At 45.5% G+C, this 13,394-nt stretch overlaps 1 protein-coding gene across 7 annotated transcripts in view; it reads left to right on the top strand.

Annotated features, from left to right (window-relative positions):
• The window catches only part of TMCC1 (transmembrane and coiled-coil domain family 1), a 219,858-nt gene extending 215,837 nt beyond the window's left edge, over nt 1–4,021 (top strand). For all 7 annotated transcript variants that reach the window (XM_067755573.1, XM_067755570.1, XM_067755567.1 and 4 more), the window contains one exon: nt 12–4,021. In XM_067755573.1, the coding sequence (XP_067611674.1) occupies nt 12–326 (315 nt within the window). In that variant the 3' untranslated portion in view covers nt 327–4,021. The remainder of the gene's footprint in view (nt 1–11) is intronic.
• Nucleotides 4,022–13,394: the final 9,373 nt, after the last annotated feature.

Below are 13,394 nucleotides of genomic sequence, written 5' to 3'. Positions count from 1 at the left end.
CTGGCCCACAGGAGGCCCTGGAGGCGTGCCAGACCCGCATCTCCAAGATGGAGTTGCAGCAGCAGCAGCAGCAGGTGGTACAGCTGGAAGGGCTGGAGAATGCCACTGCCCGGAACCTTCTGGGCAAACTCATCAACATCCTCCTGGCGGTCATGGCAGTCCTTCTGGTCTTTGTCTCCACGGTAGCCAACTGCGTGGTTCCCCTCATGAAGACTCGCAACAGGACGTTCAGCACTTTATTCCTTGTGGTTTTCATTGCCTTTCTCTGGAAGCACTGGGATGCCCTCTTCAGCTACGTGGAACGGTTCTTTTCCTCCTCCAGATGATGCTGGCACAAGAAGGCAGTGCTCCCCTACCCTCTGGCGAGTGCATGCGGCGAAGAATTAGACAGCAACTTACCTACTCTGAAGTTTTCTACAACAACAAAAGAGTTGAGTGAATCTGTTTACATTTAGGATAATGTTTTTTTCTTCAAAAGACGCAATTGCAATAGTATTTTTTAGATTTTATCCAAGAAGTTTTTTGGGCAAAAATCTTGGATCATTTTTATGTAGCATGATTTTCCTTGGGATGCAGATCTTAAACAGTCCTTTAACATGAACCAACAATCTGGAGCACACTGAAGGGCATTCTAAATTGTGGCTTGAAGGACTGCACTAAAATCCACTAAAAAGATGCGAAAACCTGATTAGGGAAACCAGTTAAACCTAACACCCTGCCTTGTCTGGGCTCACCACCTCTCCCCCTCCCAGACTAACTTTACTGTGAAGTCCTACCACATTCCATGTCTGAATTTCTGGATTCAGGGTGGATTTTCCTTGTCCGTGGAAGAACACATGGATCTCCCTGGCTTTCTCACCCAAGTTGGCCACTCATGGTAACCCTGGAAGTATGATCACTTTTGAACCTGGTCCCTTAACCTTTGCTAGGATACACAAGTGAGAGCATCACGCCCCAAAGGATCACTGCACAGTCCTACTACAGTATTTTGAAGTAGCCCTCTAAATACTTAACTTTAAGCAAATCCCATGGCCGCACTTTTAAGGTTTTTTTAAATATGTGTATAGTCACCAATTTAAAAAACAAAAAATCTGAACAGCATACTTGAAGAATGTAATACTCAAACTCTCAGTGCTTCCTTATGGTTTCTAATAGGATTTTTTATTATTGTTATTATTATTATTGGGTTTTTTTGGAAAGGGTTGGGAGGGTCTTTTATTTTTTCCTTTGAAATAAAGAAGTGATGTTTTTAAATGAAGAAATGTGTGGATATTTAAGTGTGCTGCTCCCTCTTGTCTTGAAACAATTTGAGTAAAGGAACACTTGCTGTAAATGCCACCCTCTGACACCCTTGTTTTGAGACCCAGCTTAAACTCCATCCTCTGGCTGCTGCTACTGCTTTTTGGTGTCCTGCCACCCCACACCACCACTTTATGGGCTTGGCTTGGTTGGAGAGGAAAGGGGTGCGCAGGGAGAGGGGGAGGCTGTTTCCACAAGCCAGCATGATAGGGTAGAGATTTTTTTTGCCCCAACAATATGTTTACCCAGTGACTTTGGGCTGGGATTATCTGTAGGAAAAATTGAGACTGTACTATGAGAGTCATAAATAATTCCTTGTGTTTTCTTAGTTCATTTTTTAACACCCCCTAATTACTGAAACCAAAGTGATGTGGAATCTTCTGTCTGCATTTTGGGCCCAGCATCTTTAATTTCAAAGCTTTATTCTGTCTGCCCAAGAGAATCAACTGCAGGTGATTTCTCCCTAAAGAGCAGAAAAGCAAATGTCAGGTTAGAAGGACTCACGTTTGGGGTATAAAATGTTGTCAGCGTCCTCTTCATCTAAACTGACTTGTTAACGTAACTATGCTCAGTGGACCTTTATAGACAGTTCAGAAAAATGGACTGAGCCTTCTTCGCCATCCTATAACCAGTTCTACCATCCTGGCGGAACTTGGGCTTTTAGAGCCTATCTAGAAAGCTTGGCCAACCTTTTCGTATTCATAGTATTGAATCACAAATGCTGTTGCCTCTTGGCCTCTGTTCTGTGCAACCAGGTGATGAGCAAGGGGCACATACTTTGCCCTGAAAAGAGTAGCAAAGCATGCCCTGCCCATCTCCCCTATACCAGGAAATTCTTCTGGAACTGGGTTAACACTGCCTGTCTGTCTGAGAGGATGGCTTACATGACAGCTCCAGCCTCCTGTGGCTTGGCAGGCTGGCCTTCTCAGAAACAGCATGTTGTTTCCATAATCATTTTCATATTTTAACTCAGGTACCCCAATCTTCACTCCATCCCCCAATGATTGTAGTACACCTGTTAGCTCTGTTGACCTCTCAAAATCAGTGCCCAGAGCAGGCACCACAGGGGTGATTTTTCTTTTAAAAAATAATTGGAACCAATTTATGTTCAGGCCAAAAACAAATTGTTCTCAAGCCTATGTATTTACAATGTTAACTTTGCCTAAAGGTATTGCAGTGACTTTAGGCAGAAGTGCCAAAGGACACCATGACCTTGTCGAACTAGCACAGTTTTTCCTAATTTTGTGCTTTAGTGAGGGAAGGACAGTCCCACAAAGTTATTGGAAAGATGCTCTAGCCACAATCCTCCAGTTTTTCTAAGACAGAACTTCTGAGTCCCGTGAACTGTGTAGAGACTACGAAGTATTGTGGGCACTGGAAGTCATTGGCTAGATGGATTGAAATTGTTCCCATTTGCCTTGGGACAGTTTCTGTCAAAGGAAGGTTTTCACCTCTGGAAAGCCCCCTGAGCTCCCAGCCAAACAGGCCCGCGCTGACTGTCCATCCCCCATTCTCAAAATGTCCTCGGAAGGACCTCCAGGCTAGGTCAGGCACGGTAATGGCTTTCTAGATCTCTTGTCCCTTGATTATTCACCAGGCCCAACAGTTGTCTGCATTTAATGCTGTTTGTAACCGTGCATCTATTTTCTTGCCTTCCTTCCACTTTGTGCTGCCTATACCTGTTGCCTTTGAGCTTCTTTGCATTGTGGCTGTTCCTGGGTTCTCTTATCTATTCAAAGCTCTTCTATAACCTCGCTCTAATGGTTTAACAGTTCTGTGGATGGAAACTTGTCACTCTAATGCTTCTTCTCTTTTAAAGACTACAAGCATTCCATTTGAAATGAAGCATTCCTGGATTACTGGTTAGTGCTGGTGTGTGAGGCTGACTATGGTAGCCTGGGTGACTCTGTTCAGGTTGTAGAGTGACTACCATTTACCTTTTTTTATGATAGTTGAACAGCACTTCTGTCTGCTCCAATTTCAGTTCTTTGGAAAGATATTCAGTGCATCCTAGCAAGGAAGGCTTTTTATTCCACTGGCTCCTTAAGAAGCAAAAGTAGGTTAAATTTTACACTTGCCTGACTGGGTGGGGTTTTCTCTCTCCCCTGTACCCCCTCCACCCAATTGAGGTAAAAATCTGATACGAAGAAAAACTCAGATCAAGCCTTCCTTGCTAGCCATGTCATAACAATGAGCATAATTTTCATGTGGTCTTTGCTGTATTTGGTTTTGTTTCTGATTTCATATTCCTTTGAGGTACAGTCAGATGAAATGCTGAATTCCAAGTGAGCTCCAGTGAGGAGCTGCCTTTCAACCTCAGAAAATGTGCATCCAAAACAAAACCAAATATTATCAAAAAACTGACACAGGTAAAATTATGGTTCCCACCCCCACGTGAAGCTGGGGATTTTGAACGTGGCTCTAAGAGTTAACATTTCTGTCTGTGTGTCGTGTATGCTGGGTGATGCCCTCAGTAGGATTGACTACTAGACTGTAAGTGTGTTTTATCAAAGTGTGTAAGAATAAAAACTCACTTGCACGAATTGAAAAGTACAGAAATGACACTTGTGAACGTGTGAACATTAACACTGTAGTTGATAGATCTTAAGCTGCTAATTGTTGAGAGAGAATTACATTTTTGTTTTGTCTGGTTGCTGCAGATTCTCAGCAGCACTTTTACTGTACATACAAATTGAAATAAAGACCTCAGCTATTAACGAGGTGGTTGGACTCGGGTTTGTTTTGCTCTTTATTTTTGCATATTCAGTTCCGGTGACAAGTTTGTCAGTCTGAAAACTTTCCACTAGTTTCTGCATTAGAAACTTTGTGAGTATGTGAGTGAGTGAGTGAGTGTGTGTGTTTGTGTGTGTGTGTGTGTGTGTGTTTAGCCAGTATCTTAAAACTGTAACCGATAGCTGATAGCTGGGTAGCTGTCACCGTCTCCCTGGATTGTATACACTTCACTTCAGACTGGCATTTTGCCACAGTTCCTTTAGACTGGTCAGTAGGACTGCCTTTTAGTGCTTTGGAGGGAGTTCTTGGGAGGGAGTTCTTGAGAGGCAGTACCCCCCAAATTCAGCATCTGATGCCCACAATGGGTATGATAATCCCTGTCCATTGTTACAAGGCTTTGTTAATAAACCAATGTTACGATGGGAGTGAAAACTTACTTTATAAAACATTTGAGGTTTGAAGTTCTACATTCATGAAAGGGGTTATCTTCTAGCCTAACTCCACCTATGGTTTTGGTATAGATGTAGTAGTTTCTATTACGGCTTTTCTTTGATGATCTCTGGGAGGTCTCTGGAAATCGAGAAGCTCTAATCTTGCCTTTTCGTAACTTTCTTTTTTTTTTTTGGCCACGCTGCGGCATGCAAGATCTTAGTTCCCTGACCAGGGATTGAACCCGCGGCCCCTGCAGTGGAAGCGCAGAGTCTCAACCACTGGACCGCCAGGGAAGTGCCTAATCTTGCCTTTGACAGGGTACCAAACAGGGTCCTCATGACTTGGTCTTTCACACCCCCAATCTGAATGTTGAGATGTTTAGGCCACACTTCTGGCTTACTAGTTCTGTGCCTCCTACCCCATCTATAAACTAGAGATATCACACCCATCTTGATCCTACCTTGTGGATGATGTGAAAATAAGAGATGCCACTTGTGAAAACTTTTAAACTCGCTGTGAGAATGCCCTAAACTTCTTGAAATATGGACCAGGCTGCCATGTACAGATGTGCAGGTTGTAAGCCGGCCAATCCCAAGGGGCCGTAAGAAAACTACACTGTGAACGACACGTCCTAGAGTTTCACAGTGCACAGTGGGCACCCAGAACAGCCCTCACCGCAGCTGATAATTTGAAAGCCTGATTTATTGTCATCCATTAAAGACTTTGGAGAGTGGAAGGCTGGATACATAAATCTGAGAAGCTGTGGTGTAGACAACAGACTGGAGAGGCAGGGGATGGGTGTGTGGCCAACTAGAAAATGTCGGCCTCACCTGAAGTGTGCAACTGTAGTGTTTTAAAACTCCGTGAGCTAAACTAAACTCCTAGCCAACTTGTGACCCCAAATCTAGGTAATGAAGAGTAGCTAACATTTATTGAGCACTTACTGAATGCTGGGCTTAATGTTTGGTACTTGTAATGCAATTCTCACTTAATTCTCCCCAGGGTCTTACACAGGCCTTGTCATCCTCATTGTCTAGCTGAGGAAATGACACTTAAGTGGCTTGCCCAAAGTTATACTGTTAAGAAATGGTAAATGAATGTGATGGAAAACAGGTCTGTGCAATGTACGTAACAAAAGATGGGTGTCCACAAAGAGTTAATATAAACCGAGAAAACCGTCAGCTAAGTAGAAAATAGGCAAAGATTCACAGAAAAAGAAATGAATCACCAATAAGCATCCAGTAGAAACTGTTCGGCCTCATGTGTAAATCAGTGTGTTAAATGGAAAAAAAAAGTGGTGAAATAGTATATTGTCTATGTGTGTTCAAAATAGTTTGTTTGCATAAATATATGTATGTAATTATACAGAAATGAAACCACATTAAACTGTCCCCAGTAATTACTTCTGGGAAAGGGAGTGGGAGGAATGGTGGTGAAATAGGACTTTCATGCTTGACTCCTATAAAGTATGAATCTCTTAATAGAAATGTATTTGTGTATCTTTAAAAAATCAACACTTTTTAAAAAGAAAATAACAGGTCCCTTGAGAGGTGGAAAAGAGATGACAGTGTTACTCATGCCAGACTGTAATAGAACATCTTTTGCTTTAGGATTGCCTTAGAAGGAGCTCTGGACCAAGTTTGGGCCACCCGTTGGGCTTTCTTGCCACCCTGGATTTCTAGGCGTTGTGGTCAGATGGCCATCCCAGTGCCAGACAGGACGTGGGGCGGTGGGCTTGCAGCAGCTGGTACCACCTGTTCGATTCAGCCCTTCATTCATCCTACAGCATTTGAGAGCCACTCTGTGTACCAGACCAGGCTGTGGAGATGTGCTCAGTCAAGGGGAGAAGAACCTGTGTTGTAATAGAGCTGGAAGCCATGTGTGGGAGCGAAGAGGAGGGAGCAGTTCTGACCGGGCAGTTGGGAAAAGCTGGATGGAGGAGGGTTTATGGTGAGTGAAGATGAGTGAGGAGGGCCTTCCAAGTTGAAGGAACAGTACTGGCAAAACCACGGAGGTGACAAAGGCCGAGGTGAGTGGGTCAAGCAATGGATCAGAGCCTCAGATGGCTGAGAGGGTGCCTGGAAGAACATGTGAATCAGGGACAAAGTTAAAAATAGTTGCGAAAGGGCTTCCCTGGTGGCGCGGTGGTTGAGAGTCCGCCTGCTGATGCAGGGGACGCGGGTTCATGCCCCGGTCCGGGAGGATCCCACATGCCGTGCAGCGGCTGGGCCCGTGAGCCGTGGCCGCTGAGCCTGTGCGTCCGGAGCCTGTGCTCCGCAACGGGAGAGGCCACAGCAGTGAGAGGCCCGCGTAACGCAAGAAAAAAAAAAAAAAATAGTTGCAAAAAATTCTGAATGCCATGCCGAAGGTTTACCCTGTGGCTGCAGGAAGGTGTTGAGTGGTGTAGTGACCCATCCTGTGTTTAAAGACAATTATAGCCCTTCTGGAAGGAACCAGTAGCCTCCTTTTCATGTCATCCAAGTCACTTGGCTGGTTGAGAAATGCTGTCCAAGGTATTTGATCTTTTGCCTTTTGATCCAGTAATGGAAGGAGCTTAAACTTTTTATTTGATCTGGGAGGTGAGGGTATCGTGAGGGTATAGGAAGCTCAGAGTTCACTCCATACATATAAATGTATGTCACTTCTGGCATTAGAATCGTTAAATTCTACAACAAGAGTGCTTTCAAATTTATTCAGGCTTCTGTCTTAATGAATGCTTAAACTGTCCAAAGGAATATTCTTTTAGAAGACTTCATTTCAGTAGTTATTGAGACTCTATTAAAATGTACAGCAAACCATGATGAAAATAAATTATAATAACCACTATACCTTAGAGAGCGGTTGTGAGGATTAAATGAAATAATTGTGCGGTGCCTCACCTAGCTCCACAAATGGTCTCAATTATTGTTATTAATAGACTGAGAATTCCTTGAGGGCAGGGAGCTGTCTCACTCATCTGAATCTCTTCAGACTATATCGTGTCTCTCATTCTTACCTGATGAAGGACTCAGTAGCCAGAGTTTGGGCTGTCTGTAGCCAGCTCTGGCTCCTGAGTTGGTTTGGAAAACCAAAAAGTAATCAGTATGTGTCAAGGATACTCTGACCATAGAAACAACAGAAGAGAGCATCCCAGCCATAGAGAACAAAAGCTGGCTAATGGATGCACATACACTGGGCTGAGGGGCTAACAATAGATTTTACTGGTGACTTCTTAACCACAGGTAAGGACGTTGTTGTGTTCATGGCTGTGTCCTCAGTGCCTGGAATGGTGCCTCGCACATAATGGGTGCTCTTTGAAAAGTGGAATTTTAAAATTGCTACATATTGAATCCCTAGTCTGTGCCAGACACAGTGCCACTTGTTTTACTGCTAATTCTTACAGTTGCTCCGAAGAGGAGATGGTGTAATTTCCATGTTGCAGATGAAAACAAACTCAGATAGGTGTTTGGGTTTTATCCCATGGGCAAGTCGTTTCACTAGTAGATGGCAAAGTCAGGATTTGGACTCAGAGACCCTCAATCACACTTCTTTATGCACTGGAAGCATTTTGTTCTCTCTTACGTGTTTTCATTAGGTATCTTCCAGAACATAAATGAAACAGTTCCTGCTGAAATTCATTTAATCGTCATGACCAGGTTGCCAGCCCAGAGACACTGACTTGGATAATTGGAATGTTATGCTGTTTGCCCCTACACTAAAACAACCCAGACTACTGTACTTACTCTTTTTTGAAAGTACCAGCTTTAATGAGATACCATTCAATTCAGTCGTTTAAAGTGTTCTATTCAGTGGTTTTTGTTTATTGAGAGTTGTGCATCCAGCATCACTAATTCCAGACCTTTTTCATCACCTAAAAATGGAACCCTCCACCCATTAACTGTCACTCTCCTATTCTCTCAGCCCTAAGAAACCACTAATCTACTTTCTATCTATAGGTTTGCCGATTCTGGACGTTTTATGTAAATGGAATCACACGGTATGTGGTCCTTTGTGACTGGCTTTTTTCACTTAGGATGTTATCAGCGTTCATCTATGTGGTAGCATGTTTCAGTACCTCATTCTTTTTTACTGCTAAATAATATTGCATTGTATGGATATACATTTTTATCCATTCATCAGTTGTTGGATGTTTGGGTTGTTTACATTTTTTTAGCTATTATGAATAGTGTTGCTGTGAACATTCATGTACAAGTTTTTGAATGGACCTTTGTCTCATTTCTCTTGGGTATATACCTGGGAGTGGAATTGCTGGGTCATACAGTAACTATGTTTAACCTTTTGAGAAACTACCAGACTGTTTCCAAAGTGGCTGACGCATCTTACATTCCTACCAGCTGTCTGCACATCCTCACCGGCACTTGTCATCATCTGACGTCTTAATTATACCCATCCTATGGGTGTGAAGTGGTATCTCATGGTCTTGATTTGCATTTTATGTGTTTTTATGCTAATATCTCTTTTCATAAGCTTTCCTATCCATATCTTCCCAACCCAGGCTGTGGCTGTCACATTTCATTATTGCCACTGTGCTTGCCTTACCTAAAAGCCTTTCATTTCCCCACTAAAAACTGCTTTTCATCTACTGTGGGCTGGGATTCCATATAACCCAACTCGTCAGAATTATATCCAAAGTAAGGTTAACTGGATTCTGAATGAGTCCCCACAATAAGTAAGGTATGTGCTTGGACTTTGTGACTGCTGATCTAGCAGCTTTGAGACTGTTTCTGCTTAAAACCAAGATTTTATTAAAAAAAAAAGAGAGAGAGAGAGAGAGGAAGGAGAGAGAGAGGGAAGGAAGGGAGGAAGGAAGAAAGGAAGCCTGGCCTCCCAGTAGTCATGTGACCTTAGACTCAGCCCAAGTCCTCACGCACTCGTCCCCCGCTCCTCCCTTCCTGCCTTGTACTGCTTCACTTCTCTGCTCCTTTGCATGTGCTCTTCCCTCTTCTTGCACTGACACCCCCCCCCCCCGCCCTATTTATCTGCCTGGCAAGCTCTTACTCTTTTTTTTTTTTTTTTTTTTTTTTGGGCTGCTTTGGGTCTTCGTTCCTGCACGCGGGCTATCTCTAGTTGCGGCGAGCGAGAGCTACTCTTCGTTGCGGTGTGCGGGCTTCTCATCGCAGTGGTTTCTCTTGTTGCAGAGCACGAGCTCTAGGTGTGCGGGCTTCAATAGTTGTAAAACGTGGGCTCAGTAGTTGTGGCTCACGGGCTTAGTTGCTCCGCGGCATGTGGGATCTTCCTGGGCCAGGGCTTGAACCCGTGTCCCCTGCATTGGCAGGCGGATTCTTAACCACTATGCCACCAGGGAAGCCCTCTTACTCTTTTATTTTACTCTTTATTAAGGAATTTTTCAAACATAGGCCATAAATGCATAGGGTAATAAACCCCAATCAACAGTTACCAACTTGTGGTCAATCTTGCCTCATCCACACCTGCCCTCCTCTCCCCTCAAACTGGATCCATTTGGAACAAATGCCAGGTAGCATACATTATTTGTCCTTTTTGGGGTTTTTTTCTGGTCATTTTTTTTTATTAAGGTGAAATTCACATAACATAAAATTAACCATTTTAAAGTGAACAACTCAGTGGCATTTGGTAGATTTACAATATTGTATAACCACTGCCTCTATCTAGTGTAAACAGCTTCATCACCCCGAAAGGAAACCCCATACCTGATAAGCGGGCGCTCCCCATTTCCCCCTTCCACACACTCCCACCACCGTCCTGGGCTCTGTCTCTATGAATTTGCCTCTTCTGGGTGTTTCATACAAATGTAATCATCCAAAATGTGACCTTTTGTCCGGCTTCTTTCACTCAGCATAATGTTTTCAGTGTTCATCCATGTTGTAGCATGGATCATGACTTCATTCCTTTCCAAAGCTGAATAATACGCTTTTGTAGGGGCAGACCACATTTTGTTTATCCCTTCTCAGTTGATGGCTATTTGGGTTGTTTCCACCTTTTGGGTACTATGAATAATTCTGCTGAGAACATAGGTGTCCACGTACTTGTCCGAGTACCTGTTTTCATTTCTTTTGAGGTGTACACCTACGAGTGAACTTGCTGGGTCGCGTGGTCATTCTGTGTGTAACCTTTTGAGGACGTAGGCAGCCTCTCCCCTGTGAAGCCCGCCCTGACTTCCCCACATACATTCAGGTGACCCCGGCTTTGCGAGCCTCTCTGTTACAGCACCTACCTCACTATGACTTCTTTGGTTTATGTGTGGTTTTGCCACACGACATCGCTTCCCATGGTAACTGAGCTCTTTTTCACGAAACACCCTCCCCCATGCTCGCTCCCCATCATTCAGGTGAACTAATCCCATAATCCTGGCTCGAGAGCTGGACAAGTAATTCAAGTCAGGCCAGTCACACTTGGTCCTGAGGCTCTTGCTGGCTGAGTTGGGAAAGAAAGACTCTTCTCCTTTTGCTACCTACAAGGACCCTTTGTCCCCAGAGCTGCCAGGAGCACAGCCTACCCAAGTATGAGGTCAAGAGGGAGGGAGGCAAAGCCAAGACATGGACAAGAGAAACAGGTTCTTGATGAACCAGTTTGACTCCTGGATGCAGCCATGCTTGAAGACAGATTCATCTCTTGAACGTCCCAGTGTTGTGAGCCAGTAAGTTTCCTTTATGGCTAAGGTAGTTTGAGTTGGGTTTTGTCACTTGCAGCCAGGAGACACACATGATGGTGGACTCATAAGGGACTGTCTGCCAATACCCTCCCTTCCAGGACCACACCTCCCCACACTTCAGCCAAGCTGTCTGCATGGGAGGGGCCGTATTCTCATAGCCTGGTACTGTCGAGCTTGGGACCAGAAAGAGGGTTAGTCCTAGTTCTTGGGTCATAGGAGCAGGTAAGTGTGATGTTCGTGAGAGCTGTTGGCAGGGAGAGACCCCAGGCAGGCAAAGAGAGGTGAGGTAGGGCACACCCCAGCGCCCCGGGCCCTGGCCCAGCTGCCAACGCTGGCCCTACAGACCTCGCCATGGTTCGGTCGTGTAAGACATGCCCGTGTGCCTCTAACTAGTCACGCTTTGGGGGCCCAATCTAATTAAGGCCATATTCTGTAATATGCCTAGTTTCATGTCTCCCACAAGCTTCGTAAGCCACAAACCACTTCTTATTCACTTCTGCATCATTCATACCTGTGAGGAGCTCTGCCAGGGCTCCTGCCTGCGTGGACACACCTCTGACTTTATGTCAAGTGCTTGTGCATCCCAGGAGCCATGCTTAGTTGTTGTATGGGTGTCTTGTTTGATCCTACTGGATGCTAGTAGGTGGAACTGTGTGAAATTTCCAATAGTCAACTATATTTTGAGCTATAAAAACAGCCATTTCATATGGCCCAGTGTCATACGAATGGTATTTTGCTGATGAGGCCAGCGAGGTTGGTGTCTTGCCCGAGGGAAGCCGGGTAGAAAATGGTGGAGCTGACAGCAAGGGGATGCCTTGACTTTCAGTGACGTGGGTGGGTGAGAGAGGGGAGACAGCGAGCAGAGGTCTCGTAACAGAGCCTCCGCCCTGCCCGTCTGCCCTCGGCACCCTGGGCAGTGAGAGAGGAGGCTGAGGGCCCACAGGTGCTGCAGGCCCGCCCCGCGGCTCCTGGGAGCCCAGCCCATGGACAGAACGGCAGGGCTCGCTCAGGGCCCGGTTCGTCCTGCAAAGGCTCTCTGGTCAGGCAGGAAGGGCAGCACGCCTCTGGGGAAGGTCTCTGCCCAAGTCAGCCGCCTGTGACCTCAGGCAAATCCTTCCAGCTGTCCCCGCCTCCTTAACTCCACTGAGGAATAGAGGTAACAAGGGCACCAGTCTCAGGAGGTTGTTAGGAGGGTGTCGTGAGTTAACTGTTGTCAGGTACCCAGAACAGCACCTGACAGGCAGTAAATGCTCAGTGAAAGTCAACCAGCCTTGCTGTTATCAGAAGCCAGGCTCCCTTGTACACCCTTCGCCACACCTGACAAAATGCTGTCGTTACCATGCTTACAGTCACTGCCATACCTTCACACGTGCTGTTCTCACTGCCCTGCCCTCCCTCTGTCTGCTTAGGGAATTTCTCTTCTTCCTTCAAAAAGCCCCCCTTCTCAGAAGTCTTCCTTGACCAGCCCTTCTCCCCACATCCCCCAAACATTCGCTTCCTTCTCTGTGTCTCTAGTCCAGTGCCAGCTGAGTTGGGCTCTATGACAGCTACACAGTGAGTGGCGGTTGAGCGTTTACATGACTGTCAGCCCCGCTGGACTGTGAGGGGAGCAGGGGAGGGGCCAGTTTCTGTCCTGGGGGACCTCAGACTCTCAGTGGTTTCAAGTGTGAAACAATCAGTGATTGAGATAGAAATCTCCCAGCTACAGGACAAGTACACAGAGGAACTTGAGTCTGGAGGGAGGCCGGCGTGTGGTGGGTTCTCACACTTCAGACCCAGCTCCCTGGATCCACCCATTGGAGAACTGCAAACTGTTTAGCTAGTGGCCCCCCCGAAAGAATTTGGAAACACTGTGCCCTCTCACACATTCTACAGTTGACATCTACAATATTAAGGCTTAAATGGGGAGGACTTCCCTAGTAGCGCAGTGGTTAAGAATCCACCTGCCAATGCAGGGGACACGGGTTCGAGCCCTGGTCCGGGAATATGTCACATGCTGCGGAGCAACTAAGCCCCTGTGCCACAATTACGGAGCCCACGCGCTGCAACTACTGAAGCCCACGCGCCTAGAGCCCATGCTCCTCAACAAGAGAAGCCACCGCAATGAGAAGCCCGTGCACCACAACGAAGAGTAGCCCGTGCTCGCTGCAACTAGAGAAAGCCCGCTTACAACAATGAAGACCCAACACACCCAAAAATAAATAAATAAATTTATTGAAATTTTAAAAAAGCTTAAATGGGTGCAAAGGATGTACTTTCCAGGATATTTTAAATATTGACACTGTAAGGTTGAACTGTT

This window comes from Pseudorca crassidens, chromosome 10 (assembly GCF_039906515.1).
Source record: "Pseudorca crassidens isolate mPseCra1 chromosome 10, mPseCra1.hap1, whole genome shotgun sequence".
NCBI lineage: Eukaryota > Metazoa > Chordata > Mammalia > Artiodactyla > Delphinidae > Pseudorca > Pseudorca crassidens.
Note: the sequence above shows the minus strand (reverse complement) of the source record. Positions and strands in the feature narration are given on the sequence as shown.